This window comes from Schistocerca americana, chromosome 2 (assembly GCF_021461395.2).
Source record: "Schistocerca americana isolate TAMUIC-IGC-003095 chromosome 2, iqSchAmer2.1, whole genome shotgun sequence".
NCBI lineage: Eukaryota > Metazoa > Arthropoda > Insecta > Orthoptera > Acrididae > Schistocerca > Schistocerca americana.
In genome coordinates this window covers 706,530,363-706,553,102 of record NC_060120.1, presented here as the reverse complement: position 1 = coordinate 706,553,102, position 22,740 = coordinate 706,530,363, and the positions used below count along the sequence as shown (strand labels likewise).

Below are 22,740 nucleotides of genomic sequence, written 5' to 3'. Positions count from 1 at the left end.
AGGATGTAGACAATGTGACATATGGAAGTTTCGGTCAGTGTGCAAGGCATGCATGGCAAGCCTAATTGGTTAAGGCTGTGGTTCGCGGTAAGTGGGAAATCTAGGATCAAGCCATGGTTCGATACAAATTTTCATATCTCACATAGTACATCTGTACCTACCACAGATGAAGTCAAGTTATTCACATTTAGCAAATTTATTTCGAAGCAGTTTCAGTCGACTGTCTATGTCAAAAATGTCTGTTTATCCAAACATACAAGTAACATAAGTAAAGCTGTCATCTTGCTGAAGATTGCTTTGAACACCACAGTGCTTTACTAGGCATGGTAATGTTGGAAGTAGTATGTTATTGTATTCCTCTGACCTTTGAACCCAGCCATTTTTAGGGGTACCTACAGCTCAATGTGGATTCTGAACCATGGCGTAGTTCAACATTTTTCACCATCAACAAACACTGCCAAATGTGAAAAAAGTGATACATCACAGATAAAAATCCTAAGACTGATTGGGGATCAAAGCTGAAACCATTGGATTTGTAGTCTGTCATCACTGAGCCACCAAGCCACACTATAAGACTAAAATATTAATTTGTAGTGTGTACTTATACAAAAATGAATCCAATCACAAATAAAAATGGTAACTATAAGTGAAAATAATGTGCAACTTCAGTTTGAATACTCTTTTCATAAAAAAGTGTTTTTGTCTGTAACAATATTAAAATAGAAAAAAAGGGTAGCTCTATCACTGTGGCGATTTCATGATCCATATTTTTATGTATATGAAAAATCCCTCGATTTACAGAGTTACTTCATCAAAAGCTCTTTGACATAGATAAATGCAATGCACTTTATCTGGTTATGCCTACATGTATTAAGTAAAAAAGCTATTTTGTTAATTATATAACTGATGCTACAAAACTGTTGCTGTTGAAGCTGTATTGAGAAAAGGTGTATTTTACCTGTGACTGGAGCATCCTGTGTGAAGTCAATATTCACAGATGCATCATTGAGGCGATCCCCACATAATCGAAGACCCAAGCCTGTCACAACTATGTAATCATCAGTGCAGCTGACTGCACCAGCACCAGCTTGACCAGGAGGGACTGTTGGATCTCCATCTGTTGTATCAGCAAAGAAGTTAACTGGGTTATATCTGCAAAGATTGTCTGATAAGGTGTGAATGGAAGGATTTTTATATTGTCAGTGAAGTAGGCAGTTGAGACAGAATAAAGTGGAATACTCTTCAACAGATATAAATGTGATTGATTATCAAATGTTTTCCCGATGACAACAAGTGATATATATGAGAGGAGTGGCATCTGAATCTCAAAAATCTTGACTGTGAACTGTTGTAAGTGTGTCCAGTGAGCTTCTAATCTGGGGACAGACATTCATGTTAGAAATTACTGTAGAACAAAACAATAGCAGTTTATCCTTTATTTATCCTTATTATAATATTCTTACTGTCCGGTAAAATTTATGAACTACGGCCATGCTTTATGAACCGTGGCACTGACTGTCTTATGGAATCCTGAAAACTGAACTTTATTTCATTTAAATGTCTTGTCCATGATTACTGTAAGATTGATTGCTGTATTTGTGCCACCTATTGATTATCTTGACTTAATAGCTTATATGTTCCTCATTAGCTATTCCAGAAGATAAAAAGAATCTGTTTACATTTCTTAACACAAAGCTATCAATGGAGTTTGGTTTTTACGTTGGCTTCAGTAATTGTCTTAATTGTAATATAGTACATATATTTACTTAAGAAGTTGTTGAATATGTTAACTATCCCACTTCAGTCATAAAATTACAGGTGAGAAGACTACATAAATGTGTATCATTCCATTCTAATTTAATTAACCAATCTAAAACAGACTCACAAACAAACAAACATAAACAATTTTTCTAACCTAAAGTAGGAATTTGGATTTGCTGAAAAGATTACTGAATTATTGTGATAAGAATGAACTTTTTGCACAGTTTATTCTAATGGATGTGGCATGTCCCTTTTGTTTGTTCATAAAACTTTTAGTAAATGAAATATCTTTCCAGTTAGTACTATACATAATAGTTAAGCCAAATGAAGCAACTACAGAATAAATTTTCAGATACTCGTACATCACACTTACCCTCATCCACATTGACTAGCTGGAACACATCTTCATTTGTGTATGTTATGCTACAGTAGCCAGCTTCCTTGCGTATACAAATAGCATAGTTTAAGTTGTTCTGCAAATTGATTAATTCTGTTAAGTTGATGTAATTAAATATGTAAGATGATGTAAAACCAAGCAAACAACAACTTAAAAAAGCCTGTTTAGTTATATCATTGTTTCAAAATGGTTTGATTTTGAACTATGTCATTGAGTACAGTACAGCAGTACAGCTAATAATTAAGTTCAACATTATGTACTCATTTTACTACATGATCCAGTGACATTAATGTGACCACCACCTATGTTTGATGTCACCTTGATATAACCACTCACAGATTGCAAGTTGCAACACTAGCAGTGGAGGGTATACAAAGTGTGTAGGGCGGACACAGAAAACAGTGCAGTTGTTGAGGTAATGTGGAAATAGAGTGACCTATCTGATGTCCAAGACGGCATGATCAGTGGCTATTGGGCCAAGGATGGAAGCATTTTTGAAATGGCTGTGTCGCTGCGGTTATAGTGTACTGTGAATAACAAAATGGTGAAACCCAAAACCTGCACTGAGGAAACTGTGGTGCACCATAGGCCATAGATGACAGGGGTGAATGGTGGCTGTGGTGATGCATATGGGCAAACAGACATGCAGCTCTTGAGCAACTGACTACTCAGACGAATCAAGGAGCTACCAACAGTATCACTTCAATGACTGCTCAGCAAACATTGCTGTTTATGGCCCTCTACAGCCAGCACCTGGTTCAGGCACCTGTGGTGACTGCTGTTCATCAGCAATGAATGCTGGAATTTGCACACCAGTATCATAATTGGAGTGGCAACAAGTGACATTTGCAGATGAATCACATTTTATTGTCCCATGGAATGATAGCCATTGGGTTGTATGAGCAGTCATTGGATAGGTCCAGCATTATCATCTGAGAAATGTTTTCATGGCATTCCACAAGTGCTCTCAACATTTTGTAGGGCACAGTAGGTCAACACAATTATGCATCTATTCTTGGGGACCATGTACACCCCTACATATGTTTTCTTTTTTCTCCACTGTATGTTAGCATCTGCCAGTAGGACAATGCAACATGTCACACAGCTCGCAGTGTATGATTATGATTTGAAGTGCAGCAGCCTGAGTTTACTCTACTCCAGTGGCCACCAAACCCAATTGAGAATCTGTAGGGCCACCTTGATTTTGCAGTTCGTGCCATGAATGCTGAATTAAGAAATCTAGTGCAGCTGGCCAAGGTACTGGAGTCAGCATGTCTTCATATCCCTGTTGGTACCTTCCAGAACCTCATTGACACTCTTCCTGCACATCTGTGCTACAAAAGGTGGTTATTCAGGTTTTTTACAGGTGATCACATTAATGTGACTGGACCATGTATCTGTATATTGCAAATAGAATTGAGACATGTTTTTGGGCTGTTTACATTTATGGATATTGAAACATAAGTAAATTATGATGCATACATCATTAATGGCATCCTTCATATCTATGTTATGTATACTGAACAATTAAAGACAAGAATAACAAGTTGTTAATTAGCTGTTAAAGTTAAAAATGAGCTGTTAAGCTAAATGTACTTATATTCCATAATGTGATTATTAAGACCCAGCAGGAGTGCTTTTAATTACACACTAATAAGGATTAAGAGGAGTGATGAGCACAGATCCCAATATCCATTGTCATGTTTATGCATTCATTCATTCATCCATCCATTTACTGTGTTATGTACACCCCATTAAAAAATGAATAAGATATGTGGGATAATTCAAAGTATACATTACTGAAACAGAAACAATTCTTTGGACTTAATATGTACCAGTACCCTGTGTCAACAGGTAATTTCCAAGATCACTTGCAAGGGATAAACATTGAGTGTGCAGCTGTCATGGCAGCAGATATCAATTAGTTATTGCTTTTGTTTACACCTTTGATAACACACCATCTTATAATAGTGAACCTTGTCAGTAGTGCTTTACATATGAGTGAATTAAGTTGGTGCAGTGTCAACTTGCTTTACTCTTAAGCTGGCAGGAGTTAATTCCAAGATTGTGTACTGGGCAAAGTTGTTCAGACATCATTTAGTTCCAAATTATGATTTTGGGTATTGCATACACTACTCTTACCTGGCAGAAATTAATTTTGAGACTGTACTGTGGAAAGTGGTTTAGACTTCATTTAGTGATTTTAAGGAATTGTGTGGATTGTCATGGGGAGACGTGTGTCAGACACGGTGAAAGATATAGTTATAGTGAACCCATGCTATGGCAAACCAGGATTGGTCCTGGTTGCATACACAAAGCACAGAATTGTCAATGATGAAGATCTGGATCATGAGTAAGGTAAGTTAAACTAAAAATAAGTTTTTTTGTACATATTTTGTTGTTGTTGTTAATGCTGTAAATGAAAAGGATATCTGGCACTACAACACTCTTGTGCTCGATCGTTGTTGCTGTCAGTGCTGTAAACAAAAGCAACATCTCATGCCATGAGAGTAGCATGCTCAATGTACACTACTGTGACAAAAGTCATGGATAGCAGTACACACATAGATGGATGGTCGTAGCATTGTGTACACAAGGCATAAAGGGGCATTGCATTGGCAGAGTTGTCATTTGTACTGAAGTGAGTCATGTGAAAATGATTCCGATGTGATTATGGCTACATGATAGGTATTAACAGATTTTGAACACAGAATGGTAGTTGGAGCTAGGTGCATGGGACATTCCATTTTGCAAATTGTTAGGGAACTCAATATTCCAGGAGCCATAGTGTCAAGAGTGTGCCAAGAATACTAAATTTCAGGCATTACTTCTCACCACAGACAATGCAATGGCTGATGCCCTTCACTTAGTGATCGAGAAAAGTGGTGTTTGCATGGAGTTGTCACTACTAAGTGACACTATGTGGAATAACCACAGAAATCAATATTGCATGAGTGATGAATGTATCCTTTAAGACATTGTGGTGAAATTTGGCATTAATGGGCTACATCAGCAGATGACCAATGCAAGTGCCTTTGCTAACAGCATGACATTTTCTGCACAGCCTCTTCTGGGAAGACTGTGGTTTGGTGTGATGAGTCCCAATTACAGTTGGTAAGAGCTGATGGTAGGATTCAAGTGTGACACAGGCCCCATGAACCCGTGGTCCCAAGTTGTCAACAGGGCCCTGTAGAGGCTGGTGGTGGCTCCATAATGGTGTGTGCTGTGGTTACATGGAACAGTCTCGGTCTTCTGGTCCAACAAAACTGATCATGGACTAGAAATGGTTATGTTCAGCTACTTAGAGACCATTTGCAACTATTCATGGACTTCATTCTGAAGAATTTGAGCAAATGATTTGGCCTCCCAGATTGCATAACATGAATCCCATTGAACATCTATGGGACATACTCAAGGGGTCAGTTTGTGCACAAAATCCTGCACCAGCAACACTTTCACAATTATGGACAAATGTAGAGGCAGCAATATTTCTGCAATGGACTTTCAATGACTTGTTGAGTCCTTGCCATGTACTATGCCAAGCAAAAGGAGGTCTGGCACAATATTAGGAGGTAGCCCATGACTCTTGCCAACTCAGTGTATATCACTTGCAAGTGATCTTGGACATCACCTATCAACAATAAACTGTCTAATGTTGTTTAGTAGTGTTTGTGCTAATGCTGGGTGAATGTAACATACTAAATTAAGAGTGTAACTACTTTGTAAAAAGCTGCTGCTTCTTTAGTTATATTAAATAGTTACACTAATCAGCGCCTATTGCCCATAACCAGGTAACATGATGCCAGAGCCGTAAAACATGGACTATAGAGCAAAGGGAGTGAGTCATTGGGTTGGATGAGTCTTGTTTCACACTGTTTCCAATTTCTGCCTGACATCATGTTCCAAGAGTGTATGATGTTTGAGCAGCCATTTTGTGGTATTCCATGGGCCCCATGGTTACTCTGTAAGGCTGCATGACTGCCAAGGATTATGGGGTCATTTTGGCTGATCAGGTCCATCCCATTGTACAATGTTTGTTCACCAATGGTTATGCTATGTTCCAAGATCAAGGCCTCTGTTCACACAGCTTACATCATGCAGGACTAGTTTTGTGAGCACAAGGATGAATTGTCACATTTCCCCTGGCCACCACAGTCATCAGATCTTAATATTATTGAGCTTTTGTGATCTGCTTTGGAGTGACTGCTATTCACCTTTGTCATCATTAGCTGAACTTGTCACTATTTTGCAGGAATAATGGTACAAGATTGCCTTGGAAACCATACAGGACCCATATTTACCCATTCCAAGATTATTGAAAGTTGTTCTGAATGCCAATTGGTTTCCTTCCTCATATTAGGACAGGTAACGAGTTGTGTTTTTGGTGTTTCTATATTTTTGCCTCCTCCTTGTAATTTCTTGATGAGAAATAATGTGTTTTTCATTCACAGACCTTCCGTCACTAACCTCTGTCAAAAGTAATTCTTTATACCTGAATGTTTTGAGGTCTTTCATGACACCTTCACAGGACCTTGATAATGTTAACATGCAAGTTAATTCACATATGTTATAGGAATGACTTTTTTATCAGTAATATACCTTCTCTTACATCTATATAAGTTTTTTAAACAGAGGAAATCTTACCAAATACCCAGCATTTGGTCCCTCATAATTGAAGCTGTGGAAAGACCCTCTGACACCAACATAATATTGAAGGCAGTTTCGTGGGCTCTCTAGACGGTCTCCTGGTCTTAATTGAGTTACTTTTATCTTGAATCGCCGTGGAAAGTTTCCTCCACCTTGTGATACTGACAGCTGAAATGGACCGTTAGAGCTGTCAACGTCCATGTATACTGCAGCGGAGAACACGGAAAAGGATTAAAACAAAATCATTACAAAACTAATTGTTGTGATTTTACAGTATTGATAAATACAGGAACAAATATTTTCTGGATTTATGTCATGATTCACAAATACATAAATGTTGGCTACATTACTCAGAGTGAAATGATATAGTGGGAGTGAGTCACAGAGTGGTAAATCATAAATACATACAATCTATGTCTTCCATAAAATACCCTACTCCAAAAGCTTTTCGACATTGTGAATATAAGACAACATAACACGATAGTTTCTTATTTAATCATCACCTAGAAAAACTGCCCATGATGCAGTATCAAATCATTGCTACTATTTTGTAACTAACATTGCCTGCACTGGCAAAAAGACAATGAGATTATGTATAAGTAACGTGTTTTGTATATTTGCCAACAAGCTATATCATTACTTACTTGAACATTAGCTTTAATATCGTAATCACTTTTAGTACTTTTAATATATATATATTACTGATATCTTCTTTTACAGTGCTGAACATGCCATTGTTCAGTTTTCTTAATAGTTTTCCCTTTGACTCATTAGGTGAATTGATTTCCACTATCTTACATTCAGACACACTGCCACAAAAAAATGATGTTGTTAAAGGCCAGAATTTTAAATAAATGATGTGGAAAATTTATAGCATTGTGTATAAGAAAAATTTAATGACAGAAATACATTTAGAATTTATTATGCCGGTATATAAATCTTTATCATGACAGCTAATCCAGCTCAAGCCTAGAACAGCTCCCTGTGTTACAAGGACACACAATAGAAATTGTGCAAATATCCATCAATGTACCATAATGAATATGAGTTGTGGCAGTGTGCTGTCATAACACAGCTCTTCCTCAGGCTGATAATGAAACGAATAAATTAATTAAGGATAATAATTCAGAAAATTAATTGCCGGGAAACATGTTAACTGATGAAGCATTTTACTACACTAAGAATGGTGAAAACAGTGTAGCAGTTGGAATATATATTGTGGAGATATATGAGTTTTAATTCAACAAGCCTATAAGAATTTACTCACCAGCAGCTGGAGCATGAGGAAACCAGATAGTGTGTTCAGTAGCAGGCATGGCTGGCAGCCCCAAGATATTACCAGTCAACATGGCAGGCTAAGCCATAGGGATATGGAAAGTGGAGGTACAGATGCAGGATATTTAAAAAGAATCCGAAGTAAAAGTTAGCATGTAGTTTCAAGGCTGGTGCACCCCTTCACTTTGGTTGCTATGAATGAGTCCATCAGCAGACCCAGCTCAATGGAAACATCATCCATCTTACTTTTTTATTTGAGAGGACAGTAGAGCAATCACAGTATGTATTAAAGTAACATTTAGAGTTTGCCTCTAGGTCAGTATATCATAGGGAATCATATAATTACAAGCAGAGTTAATATTTGGCAAATTGTAATGCCTGAGATCACTGCTACCAAGAATCAGGAGCAGTGGGGTGACACACCATTGTTAGGAGAGACATGGTTTGGAGAGGGGACCAGACAGATGTGCGCCAAGTTTTGCTCCATCAGGATTGCACAGTAAGCTTTGGTAATGCTCACAGTGTGCTACTCACAAGGTCTGCTTAAAGTCATATAAGCAATGAATGCTACGAATATGTTTTAAGTATATTTGTGCTGGTGACAAACTGCTAAGCTCAGACATGGGAAGTTAATGAGCAAGGCTTATGTCTTGTGTGGCGTATCACTCCTGAGAATGGAGGTGGACTGGGCATGGTGTATTGGCAAGCTGTTAGCTACTCAAGTGCTATGATATTGTTGTTGTTGATGACCATTTGGTTGTGGCTCATAATTTAATTGAATTAATTGACTTTGTCAGCTTGGAGAACATCTAATTAATTATTTCCAGCTTTCCAAACTATCCTGGTAAGGTGTGATAAGCCCTGTGTGGCAAAGAGCATTAATGGCATCTCCCCAACATAGATCAACTGTGTTGATGCATTTATAAAAGTTTTACATGTGACCTCTGTACCACTGACATCAGCATATTCATGTCTGAACAAGTTCAGTGAACCTTCATAAGTGCTATCTTTGATTTTGTATCAGTATGAATGTGCACTCATTTACTTTGGGGACACTGGACCTTAATAATACAACTAATTCTTACCAGAATTAATTTCTCTTTAATTATAGGTGTGGTAATATTCCCCAAATGTTGTTGTGTTTAAAACTTAATCAGGCAGAATTTGCATGTTGGAGTGCAGCATACTGATATTTGCACTGGAGGTAAGGGCAAGTCAGTCTGACAGGTTAAGAATGTGCAGCTGGCCCCAAGGGCACAACACTGAAAGATAGGTCAGTATCAACAGAGGGGGATACATCCCTGTAAATTAATGCTTTCTGAACGAGTGTGTTATGTCCAACAGTGTGGCATTTCATATTACAAATTCTCTCAGAATTGGTCAATGTAAAATTTTCTGCATTCATTCGCCACACAATTTAAGAATTAATCTGACTATGAGAGGATATTAGAAATGTTTTAAATTATGTACACTGCTTCTTTTAACTGTATCCAAATAGGGCTGTCAATAACGCATTTTTGATCTTCATATGATAGAATATTATATTAATGAGAAATAAAATACAATTTATTAATGGGAAATAATGTATCAGCAAAATTAATGTGTTATACCTAAAGATCATCCTAACTCAAACAGCAGTTATGACATTATTCACATCAGTATAACTGATCTGAGCATAATCTGTACATGTCACATCATGAAGCACTTGATTCAGCCTTCAAATATAATAATGTACCATACTGATATCCATATACCACATTTCACAGTTTTTCATTAACTTCAAACTATTACCAAAAAGCCATATGTCAGGATGTGTATTAAAAAACAATTATATGTGTACTCATTATGAAAGCCATTGGAGTGATCAGTAATTAAATCAAGACTTTAGCATGTAGTATTATGAACAGAAACTGTAGACACAAGCTTTGCTCTCTTTACTGTCTAATGACTTTGATGAAAATTTCTTCCACCACAAGAATCCAAACAGGCTATTTCCAAGGTGGGAGCATACAGAATATCTTGTCTAAACAATGTTGGGTATTAGATCACATAGTAACACCAAAAGATACTCTGCAATTATTACATTCTAATGTGTGCTGGTTTGCACATGGAATGGTGGGGGATACATATGTAGACACATAAAGAAAGTTTTTGCAAAGAAGTAAATATGCACTATGCAGCTTTTATGAAGTAATAATTCTCCTGGAAACTCACACCACTTTTCCTTAAAGTAAAATTATATTTTAATAATAATAGTAATAATAACAGGCCATTACACAACAGGCAATGTCAAATCCATAATACAGTACGATTAATAACACAAAAGTACAACATGTGAGCTTAATATTATAATTAACTAGTGAACCCAGCAATGCTCTGCAATTGATAAATATGTATGGGAGTGGTATACATCCTAAACTCCTTCCTCCCAATCTCTCTCTTTCTAATACTCCTCCACCTTTCTCTGTTGATCTTCTCCTCCTCCCTCCTCCCTCTCCACCTCCTCTTCCACCCTCTTTCTTTCCATGTCCTTTTCTCCCCTTCCTCTGACCTTGAGCCTTGTTTATTGTTGCTGCAAACAAAACCTTGGGAACTGAAGTTGCTAAAAATAAAGAGGAAAATCAGTTGGAGTCATTGGTCTTTGGGGTATGAGAGCGACCTCTCCATCTGCTATCTGCTGGATCTGTGAGGTCAGAAGTTTCAATGAAAGTATTTCATGTGCCTTTAATCTGCAAATGGGTAGGAGTATAAAGTTTCAGGTGATTCAGATTCTGTAGTAGTATTCTAAATATAAGCCGATAAGCCATAAATATGATGTTCTTGTTTTCTGTAAAACCAATAGTGAGGAAGAAAACAAAACAGGAGATTGTTGTGTATAAAATGAATAAGGAAGAAGAACAAATATGGGAGACACAATTTGTCTAATGGCTTACATGCCCCATTACCATAGTTAAAACTGACTGCAAGAAAGAAAACGAAACCACACATTTTTACGGCACAGTACAGTATTTTCTTTCTTGCAGTTGGTATTAACGCAAAACCTGTACATTGTTATTTAAAAAAGTGCATAGCCTGAGTGTATATGAATGTTTATTAGTGTATAATGTAGAGATTTGAAGTAAATTGGTCAAACATTTTTGAAATTATGATAACTCCTTTTCTCTATTATATATTATAAATAAATCTTGTTGGAAAGTTCTTGTAAAACATAAATACTTTTGGAAAAGGGACACCACACAGCAAAAAGCAGCAGTATTGAGTTGTTGACAGGCACACACGAAAGAAAGAAAACTTACTAGCTTTATATACATATATATTTACATTTTTCAAAATACACTCCTGGAAATTGAAATAAGAACACCATGAATTCATTGTCCCAGGAAGGGGAAACTTTATTGACACATTCCTGGGGTCAGATACATCACATGATCACACTGACAGAACCACAGACACATAGACACAGGCAACAGAGCATGCACAATGTCGGCACTAGTACACTGTATATCCACCTTTCGCAGCAATGCAGGCTGCTATTCTCCCATGGAGATGATCGTAGAGATGCTGGATGTAGTCCTGTGGAACGGCTTGCCATGCCATTTCCACCTGGCGCCTCAGTTGGACCAGCGTTCGTGCTGGACGTGCAGACCGCGTGAGACGACGCTTCATCCAGTCCCAAACATGCTCAATGGGGGACAGATCCGGAGATCTTGCTGGCCAGGGTAGTTGACTTACACCTTCTAGAGCACGTTGGGTGGCACGGGATACATGCGGATGTGCATTGTCCTGTTGGAACAGCAAGTTCCCTTGCCGGTCTAGGAATGGTAGAACGATGGGTTCGATGACGGTTTGGATGTACCGTGCACTATTCAGTGTCCCCTCGACGATCACCAGTGGTGTACGGCCAGTGTAGGAGATCGCTCCCCACACCATGATGCCGGGTGTTGGCCCTGTGTGCCTCGGTCGTATGCAGTCCTGATTGTGGCGCTCACCTGCACGGCGCCAAACACGCATACGACCATCATTGGCACCAAGACAGAAGCGACTCTCATCGCTGAAGACGACACATCTCCATTCGTCCCTCCATTCACGCCTGTCGCGACACCACTGGAGGCGGGCTGCATGATGTTGGGGCGTGAGCGGAAGACGGCCTAACGGTGTGCGGGACCGTAGCCCAGCTTCATGGAGATGGTTGCGAATGGTCCTCGCCGATACCCTAGGAGCAACAGTGTCCCTAATTTGCTGGGAAGTGGCGGTGCGGTCCCCTACGGCACTGCGTAGGATCCTACGGTCCTGGCGTGCATCCGTGCGTCGCTGCGGTCCGGTCCCTGGTCGACGGGCACGTGCACCTTCCGCCGACCACTGGCGACAACATCGATGTACTGTGGAGACGTCACGCCCCACGTGTTGAGCAATTCGGCGGTACGTCCACCCGGCCTCTCGCATGCCCACTATACGCCCTCGCTCAAAGTCCGTCAACTGCACATACAGTTCACGTCCACGCTGTCGCGGCATGCTACCAGTGTTAAAGACTGCGATGGAGCTCTATATGCCACAGCAAACTGGCTGACACTGACGGCGGCGGTACACAAATGCTGCGCAGCTAGCGCCATTCGACGGCCAACACCGCGGTTCCTGGTGTGTCCGCTGTGCCGTGCGTGTGATCATTGCTTGTACAGCCCTCTCGCAGTGTCCAGAGCAAGTATGGTGGGTCTGACACACCGGTGTCAATGTGTTCTTTTTTCCATTTCCAGGAGTGTATATAGCCCATATCTGTCTGAGTGTTTATTACAGTACCAGTACTGTAAAAAACTGAAATAAATCAGTCAAGCACTTTTAAAGATTTTTTGCTAACAATGTTTTCCTTTTATGTATATATTTGTGTACCATGTATATTAAAACAATATGTACCCCACTTTCTTCCAAATTTTTGTTAGAATATCATGTAAAATTTGAAGTAGATCGGTCAATAACTTTTCAAGATTATTGGAAACAATGTTTCCCCTTTATATCACACACACACACACACACACACACACACACACACACACACACACACATTGCCCACATCTGTCCAATATCTTTGAGGTAGTACGCAGCATTACCTACAAAAAGTGTAAGATTACTATTAATATTGTCTGCAAAGCCATTTACATACAACATGAATAGCAAGGATCCCAACAGACTTCCCTGAGGCACACCCAAAGTTACTTTTATGTCTGATGGTGATGCTCTGGAGTTCTTCCAACACAGCAATTTGCAGCAGCTGCCAAGTGTTTGACAGTGGTCAGCGCGATTTTGACCTGCTTATGAACATCCATGTTCGAGAATAGCATTCACAATGGAGCTGCATTTCGGCTGGTGCAATGTATTACAAGGCAGTGAACAAATAACTTTAAATTAAGCCTGCTGATTATCTTTTAATGTGTTGAACTAAAAAGTTGTAAGTTCCCTACAAGAATTGAAGCAAATGCATAAAATGAGACTTCTATTAAGGCAATCCAAATCCTTTGGAAAAATTACTAGTTTTCTAAAAGATTTTGAGGTTAATTATAGTTATCAAACTTGAATACTGAGTTAATTTATGTTAAATGCAGATAATATACAGGGCTACTCCTCTTTAAATGAGAACTAGATGTAACACTATATGTTAGTTTTAATATCTCCTATAGTAACTAAAACACAAGAACCAATTTACTACAAACTGTTCATAGATTATGCAAAGGACAATGGTGGCTTCCGAAAATTCTCAAAAATGCATATTTATTTAAATTGGTAAACAATGAAATGATGGGTGATGTATTCTTTAGCAGAACTGTGAACGAAAAATGCTAATTTGCTACAAAATTAATAATGTATCCAAAACATTGGTAACTTATGAAAATATAGTTTTGTAGGCACCTGAAAAGTTTTCAGAATAACCTATTTCTCACTTAATTGTACAATTCGGTTCAATTCAATCTCTTAACTCATCTGTTAACAATGAAATTAGAAGATGACTGTTTTGAAAGACAATAGGCCAACTGTTCTCAAAATTTTTTAAAGAGATCAGCTAATTTAAGCCTGTAATTGACAATAACGATACAAGTTTATCATGACACTTGTGATTGTTGGAAATTTCACAATACATCACAATACAAACAGATATTGATACAATCAATGAAAGATAATGCACAAGCAACACAAACAATAAAGTACGGGAACCTAGAACTTCAAATCAGCACACAAATCTTGTATACGTGATACCAATATCACACAAAGGAAAATTCTCAAATTGGCTTTTATGTATAAAAAAAGGTATGTACTGCATGTTTTTTACACTTAGCTGTTTCTGTGCAAGCATGTTTTCTGCCTGTCACAGCTAACAATGCATATAATTATGGTAGTATAGTACAGACAAATTTATTAATGTCACAGAAGGGGTGGGCAGCTAAGCAGTTCTACAGCTTGTGAAAGGTTATTAAATAATTTGTGACCTATGAATTCATAGCTGTTAACTACTTTTGATAATCTGTGGTATGATACGTAAATGTGTCTATTGCTTCTGTAGCTATGTACATTTTTCCTGCATTTTGCTTCTGGTAGCTTCTTCTTTGCTTAAATTAAAACATAGTTCATGTACAATTTTGCTACTGTAATTTTTTATTCAGAAAATGAAGGTTTACAATGCAGTTTATATGACAACCTAAAATTACTCTAACAGCTTTCTTCTGCATTATTAAGATGTCATGAATGGAGCTAGAGGTCCCCCACAAAATAATACCATATGAGAGTATGCTATGAAAATCCAACATAGCATCTTCTAACATCGATTTTTGGTACACACTGCATAAGCCACCTTCGGCTACTCTAAACATTGAAATTTTACATTTTGACTACAGGGATTCCTGCAGGGAGGGCATATGGGTGGAGGGCAGTGAGGGCAGTTGATCCTAGTGAGAATTGTTATAGTTTATGAATATTAAGGACCTGTAACAGCTTGACCCAGACTTTTATAACCTAAAATATCTGGAAAATTATCATTAGAGTGACCTGAAAATATCAATAAAATGGCGTAAAAATGATATAAAATATATGTAAATGAATTAGAGTAATGAAAAATTTTATAGGTGTTACAACTGAAATTACAAAATGGATAATTATTTTAAAATTGCTGTGGTTTTTTAAAATAATTCTCATTCTTTGACAATATACAAAAATTGTATAATCATCATAGCACTGTTGTGGTGAATGACACTCAGCATGCAGAAGTTCTTGAAAGGGAGGGAATGTCTGTTGTCAGGCAACACAACCTATGCTCCCACAGCGAATTTCTAGTCATACGCCATAACCACTCGGCCATGACTGCCAGTCACAGAGTCTTCTCTCAACACATGAAACTGCTGCCATTTAAAGCAATGTCATTGCAGAAAACGGCCTAGCTGCACCCTTTTCTGTAGCGATTCCATCACTACCAGACTAGCTGTTACAAAAGTGTTATAATTTTCTCACAGACAGGGACTTGAATCCAGGATCCTTTGGGTAAGAGCCTAATGCTCTACTGACTGAGCTATTTGGAGCCATGGATTATGGAGCAGCTGCATGATGTCCAAGTGATTCACATGTCATAATTACTTGCTTTTGGCTCCAATGACAACTTCACCAACTTCTGCAGATAGAGAATATTTCAACATTTGCTGAAGTGATAGGAGCATGTACTTGGATATTTTCCTCTATTTTTAAAAATGAATTAAAGAAACAAACATAAGAATATCAATTTTCACAAATGGACATTACATTGGTACAATATCCATAGTAAATATTGATCTTTTTGTTTCAATAACTGTACCTAGTAAGAAGCATTAGAGATAGGGATTCTGGAGCAAGTCCCTCCCATTAATGGCCCTCCACCATGGCACTAATATTAGGTATACTTGATACAAGTTAACAACAGTAAGTGATACAAGAATGATAAGAAGATGAATCATCAATTTATTTTTGACATGAATGAATACATTCCGCAACGTTGTTATACTCGTATTTTCTTATAGGCATGCATATTGCTCTTAGAATGAAATTTGCACTCTGCAGTGCAGTGAGCGCTGATATGAAACTTACTGCCAGATTAAAATTGTGTGCCAGAGCAGGACTCCAGGACTCGAACTTGGGACCTTTGCCTTTCGTATGCAAGTGCTTTACCAACTGAGCTCCTCAAGCATGACCCATGACCCATCCTCACAGCTTTAATTCTGTCAATACCTCATCTCTGACCTTCCAAACTTCACAGAAGCTCTCCTGTGAGAACACTTGCCCTTGAAATGCAAAGATCCCGAGTTCGAGCCACAGTCCAGCAAAGAGTTCTAAGCTGCCAGGAAGTTTCATATGTGCATTGTTCTTTCTTGTTGACATTAAAAGAATGAATCAATGTATCATAAACAGACATAAAATACAAACCTGTAAAAAAGGAGGAAAATGTTGAAAATGGTATTATGGCAAGTGCAACTGTCAATGACCAAGAAATTGAACATTATATAATTGTTTTATCTTTTGTTTGATTATCTTTTGTATCTTCTTTGCACCTCAGTCTAGGTATGTAAATGTGCCTGTGTTGCTCTCTTTCACTGGGAAGAAAATTGTGGTAAATAAAGAAGGCTTTGAAACTTCCTGGCAGATTAAAACTGTGTGCCCGACCGAGACTCGAACTCGGGACCTTTGCCTTTCGCGGGCAAGTGCTCTACCAACTGAGCTACCGAAGCACGACTCACGCCCGGTACTCACAGCTTTACTTCTGCCAGTACCTCGTCTCCTACCTTCCAAACTTTACAGAAGCTCTCCTGCGAACCTTGCAGAACTAGCACTCCTGAAAGAAAGGATATTGCGGAGACATGGCTTAGCCACAGCCTGGGGGATGTTTCCAGAATGAGATTTTCACTCTGCCAGGAAGTTTCATATCAGCGCACACTCCGCTGCAGAGTGAAAATCTCATTCTGGAAACATCCCCCAGGCTGCGGCTAAGCCATGTCTCCGCAATATCCTTTCTTTCAGGAGTGCTAGTTCTGCAAGGTTCGCAGGAGAGCTTCTGTAAAGTTTGGAAGGTAGGAGACGAGGTACTGGCAGAAGTAAAGCTGTGAGTACCGGGCGTGAGTCGTGCTTCGGTAGCTCAGTTGGTAGAGCACTTGCCCGCGAAAGGCAAAGGTCCCGAGTTCAAGTCTCGGTCGGGCACACAGTTTTAATCTGCCAGGAAGTTTCATATCAGTGCACACTCCGCTGCAGAGTGAAAATCTCATTCTGGAAAGAAGGCTTTGTTAAAGTGCATACTATTTATACTTATCACCTATAGTGGTAACCATGGGGTGATCTGTTAAGGAATTCCTTTTTCATTCTGAGACATAATTATGGTCTAACATTAAGAAAATGCCACCCTCCACCGCCAAGACAGAAGATCAACTGGTTTTTCCTTACAGTCTCCTACTGTTCCTGAATTAGACACTGCTAAAGGCCTTAAATGCTGCAATTTTGGATGTCACAAGTGGACACCATTTTACAACTGCAGAACATTACTTCAGAATTCACTGTTGTCATTTTGCAGCTGGATTTAAAAATGATTGAGCAAGTTGAGGATACTCTGCCTCATTGTTCTTTTACAGTGTTCAGAGAAACTGTTTTGCAGCATTTCCTTGTGCTCCCAGAATCTCATTTGCAAATATTGTGGGCAATAATTTTAGTACCGCTGAATCTCCCTCCCAGCTACTACACCCGCTTTGTGCTTTGGCAGGTTCAGAACTCCTTTCAGAACAGTCAGTGAAATTATTTTGGTTGCATTACATCCTGCAGGCTGTTCACAGAGTTTTGTCCACATTTCCTGACCTAATTGTGGATGAATTGGCTTTAAAGGCAAATGCTGTGGCATTTGCATGTTACAAAATGGTTAACTCATGCAGAGCAATAGATGATGTTATGGACCTAGGCCATGAACCGCACACATCTGGCATGCCAAGTTACGTTTCACATGCTGGGCACTTGGACGAGCAGCCACCGGAGCCACCTAGGGAGTGAATCCTCACTGAACTGGCAAGACCAAACACCAAGCTGGCAGATGGCAGTGTAAGAAGCATACAGCGCATCAGTGAGCAGCCACCACCCAAATTCAAATGGTGTTGGTTCCACAGATGCTTTAGGCACAATGCTAGATGATATTCACAATGGCGCAGGTTCCCAAACGACAACAACAGACACATATATACGCCCATGTTTGTTCTACCACCAGTAAGCTCCTAATTGAAATGCACAATACAACAGTTTATGCTAAATGTAAATCTTCATGATTATTCATCTTGGATAAGATGTCTGGTATGGAATTATTGGACAACACAGATTCAGAGATTAGTGTTGTTCCACAGGACATGAAGAACAAGCCTCAGCTTTCCGGCATCCCTATACTAATGGCTGAAAATCAATCTTCAATTCAGACATACAGTTGGAGGCATATGACATGGAATCTGCAGAATGGGTTCTCACCTTTGTGGTGTTACTTGGTGGCTGACAAATCTGCCCCCATATTGGATGTCAACCAGCCAATGACATTTCGCAGCAGTTTTTTAAAAAATTCACTGCAATTATGGCTCTGATAATGGTAATGAGCCAGTGGCAACATTCCAACATCCCCAACATTCACACAATACTGGGACAGCCTGTCACTTTCTGCCCACGCCAACTACCTCCAGGGAAGTTAAGGGTGACTAAAGCCGCTTTTGAAACAGTGCTAACAGACAGAACAGAGTCTCGCTCTAACAGTGCATGGGCCCTTCCCTTACAAATGTTTCTTAAAAAGGATAAGTCTTGGTGTTTGTGAAGTGTCTGTAGGGGCTGATCTCCAGCACTATGCCAGACCGATACATGATACTGAACGTGTTGGATTTCACAAGCAGTTTAGAAGGTGCCTCATCATTCGGCATCATAGAGTGCACTAAGGCTTTTGCACAAATTCCTAAGGCAGAGATGGACAAGCACAAAACCACCATCATGACACATTTCAGGCTATTTCAGGACAAAGTCATGCCTTTTGGCCTTCGTAACACCGCTCAGACATGGAAGTGTCTTATAGACAAGATTCTACAAAGTTTAAGCCACATTTTTTGTTATGTGGATGATGTGGTGGTTTTTTATGATAATATGAATGACCATGGTTCTCATTTGAATGCAGTTTTCTCTCATCTTGGTGCATATGGTGTCAAAATTAACAAGGATGTCTTTGCTAAGAACAAAGTATAATTCTTAGGTTACCTTGTACCAAGAGATGGTATTTCTCCCACTTCTCAGAGGGCCTCACATATTTTGCAGACAACCCTTCCAATCACATTCAAAGAGTTATGCAGGTTTGTAGATACTGTCAATTATTACTGACGACACCTGCCAAAATTTGCAGAAATTATAGAACCTATCAATGAACTGCTAATGGGCAAACATACTTCTGGTGTAAGAAAAGTCCCTGGACCAGTCTGGCCAAGAAGACTTTCAAGCCCAAGAAATTGTCTTTAATGAAGGCTGTCTTATTGGTCCACCCCATTTCCAGGGCACAGATGGCTTTTTTGGTTGATGCCAGCCAGTTTGCTGTAGGAGCAGTGCTCCAGCAATCAGTATAAAGAGGGTGGCAGGTCTGTCTACACAGCAAAAGAACTGGAGTGCATTTGATAGAGCGCTCATTGATACATATATATCTCTATCAGACATTTTTGACAGTACCTGGAACACGTGTAACTCAAAATTTATACAGTTCACAAACTTCATTTTTATAGTGGGTGTCTGAACTGAACTTCCAACATCAAATCTGTTTCGCAGAATTTATTGCCCAATACTCTATTGATATCAACCACAATCTGGGTCTGACAACACTGTTGCAGATTGCTTATCAGACAATTGTGCATCTTTGATGTGTATTGATTAGACAGCTATCCCAAAAGCCCAAGATTCTGGTGCATTTTTACAGGAGTGTGAGCTTGATCTTGTATCCACTGGTCTGAAACTTGAACATGCGCCAGTACATGGTTCCCAGACCCACCTATGGTGTCACACATCTCAGAATGTTTTGCTCTTGCTTACTCCATTACGTTGGCGGTGCACTATCTTTGATGTTTCGCATGCCTTATCACATCGTTACGTCAGCACTTCTGCTCAGTTTGTGGCCTCCAAAGTGGTGTGGTGTGGAATGCAGAAGACTGCTGGTGCTGGTCACATAATTACATACCATGTCAGAAAAACAAAACTGGTCGCCACACGACCTCTCCTATTGATGCATGCCCCCCCCCCCCCCCCCTTAAGGTCGTTTTGCCCACATTCATGTTGGTATTGTAGGACTCCATCCTTGCTCAAAGGGGTTTCTTCATTTTGTCATCTTAATTCTAAGGTTTACCAGGTGGCCAGAGGTGTGTCCTGTGGCTGACTTTTCTGCATGCAGTTGCTGAGCAATTATCTCCAAATGGTTTGATCTGTTCGATATTCCTACAGCAGTAACATCTGAAAAGAGCATGTCAATCTGATTCCCAATTACTTAATAAGCTGCTACATATGACAGGTTGCAAACACCTACAAACTATGAGCCACCATCCTTGCAGCAACTGCATGGCAGAAAATATGCACCATACTCTGAAGGGCCCGGGGTGCGGACAGTTACCTTGCATATGGCTTTGCTGGGACTCCATAGTGTGTTAAAGGGGGATATCAGGTGTTCTTCAGGACGATTAGTGTATGACAAAGCATTGAAGGTACCCAGGGAATTTTAGCTTCATCCCCTTTCAGTGACTGGGGAATGGGCAATGACAGCCAATTTCTGCATCAGCTGCAGGTTGCAATGCACTTACCACACCCTCCTCCTCCAATGTGGCATGGTTCTTGACCATTCTTTTTTCCCAAAGACCTCATTACTTGCCCTCAGATATGCATTATGGATGACACCGTCAGGCCCCCCTTGATTCCTATTTATTTAGGAGCATTCACTGTGTTTTCTCCCAACACCAAGACCTTCATAGTCGATAAAAGTGGAAAACATGTCTCAGTCTCAGTTAACCAACTTAAATCAGCATTTACCAAGTTACCACAGTCCCCCCATGTGGCCAGTCCTCTTCAGCCTTTCTCCAGCCCCTCAGACGCATTTTGGCAGATACACCAAATGCATCTACCCTGAGATCTGGGGATCTCCAGGTTTCCAGAATGACAGTGTCCAGTGTGTTTTAGCATAGCTTTCCAAAATGGTGGTGGTGGTGAGGGGGGGGGGGTGCTGATTTGGCGTGGTGAGTGCCATAATCAATGACCAAGAAGTCAAACATATACTGCGTTATATCTTTTGTCTCTTCCTTGTACTATGGTCTAGCTGTGAAAATGTGCCAGTATTGTGCTCTTTTGTTGGGAAGTAAATTATGGTAAATAAAGAAGGAGTCATGAAAGCGCACACTGTGTACATTTGTCACCTATAATAACATCCTTAAAAATGAAATTTAAATTTCAAATGGCTACTGCCATTGGGCAGTATTGAATGCCAGGATATGGCACAAAAATCCATGCACTGATCAATATGATACGATAATAACTGTTTAATGATTCATATTCAGATTCTTTATTTACCACTGACCACCTGAGGTGGAATTGGCATTTTATGTTGATAGCATATTTCAATGACAGATGATTATCAAGACAATGATGGATTGGATATGATAGGTTTAAATGGTAATGACTTGATAACGTGTGTTCTCAATCCCTTAGCAGCCACAAGGGCTCTTTGTGTTTCCAGGCTGAATCCTGTCATATATCACAATATTCCTGATGTGCTGTTTTTGAGATGTAAGACAGGAAAGATAAAAACTGGCTGCCAGCATCTTCTATCACTGGAGAAATGGTAGAATGTGGGGACTCAGCAACCATAATGAAGTACAGGATGTGTAATGCTCATCACAATGCTACACTTTGTAGTTCTTGCAGCTTCTATACCTTGTATGCATACCCCCAAAATCAGGTTATACACTTGAAACAATCATTTGCAGTTACTACAAAATGTAACAATAGAACACTATTGTTAGAGGTTTTCAACAAAGCTTTCACTGCAATGAAAGTAAATTTTACCAACTTCATGGAGTTGAAAGTAATGAACTGTTTGTCCAAATTGACAATTGCCTGAGAGGTGAATATTATGCAAAATAAAAATGTCAGCATGCTCAAACAATTTTTTATGCCAATAATTTATTGAGGGAATATGGCTTGTGACAGGACTACTAGAAAATAATGTAAGTGGCATAAACACATAACTTGCACCACAAATGTTACGGAAATTGAAAGCACTATTGATGTATGAATTTCACAGAATGGATTGTTAGCAGTCTAAAAAAAGGTCAAATTGTAATGTCAGCAGTGTATTTTTGTAGAATTCTAGTATGAGTCATTTATGAGCTATCATGTTTTGAAACACCAACACTTGTTTGTGCCATTCAACCTGTGTAGTTGCTTGGCATGACATTGTTATGTTTGCTTACAGTGTGATTGTGTGTTCCTTAATCTCACTGAGACTTGCTAGTCAGTTAGTGTATGACAATCCAAGCAGTAGTTTGTTAATGGACAATACAATTTACTAAAGCAGAAAGTCACCATGCTCATGGTGTACAGACAGTGTAGGAAGGATGCAGTTTGTTCTTGTATGG

General features: G+C 39.3%; 1 protein-coding gene across 1 annotated transcript in view; it reads right to left on the bottom strand.

Moving 5' to 3' along the window:
- Positions 1-22,740, bottom strand: part of LOC124594365 — a 112,666-nt gene that overhangs the window by 30,196 nt on the left and 59,730 nt on the right. The window contains exons 5-7 of the mRNA XM_047132733.1: positions 6,803-7,011; positions 2,135-2,234; positions 959-1,117 (exon numbers count right to left, since the gene is read on the bottom strand). Coding sequence (XP_046988689.1) covers positions 959-1,117; positions 2,135-2,234; positions 6,803-7,011 — 468 coding nt within the window. The remainder of the gene's footprint in view (positions 1-958; positions 1,118-2,134; positions 2,235-6,802; positions 7,012-22,740) is intronic.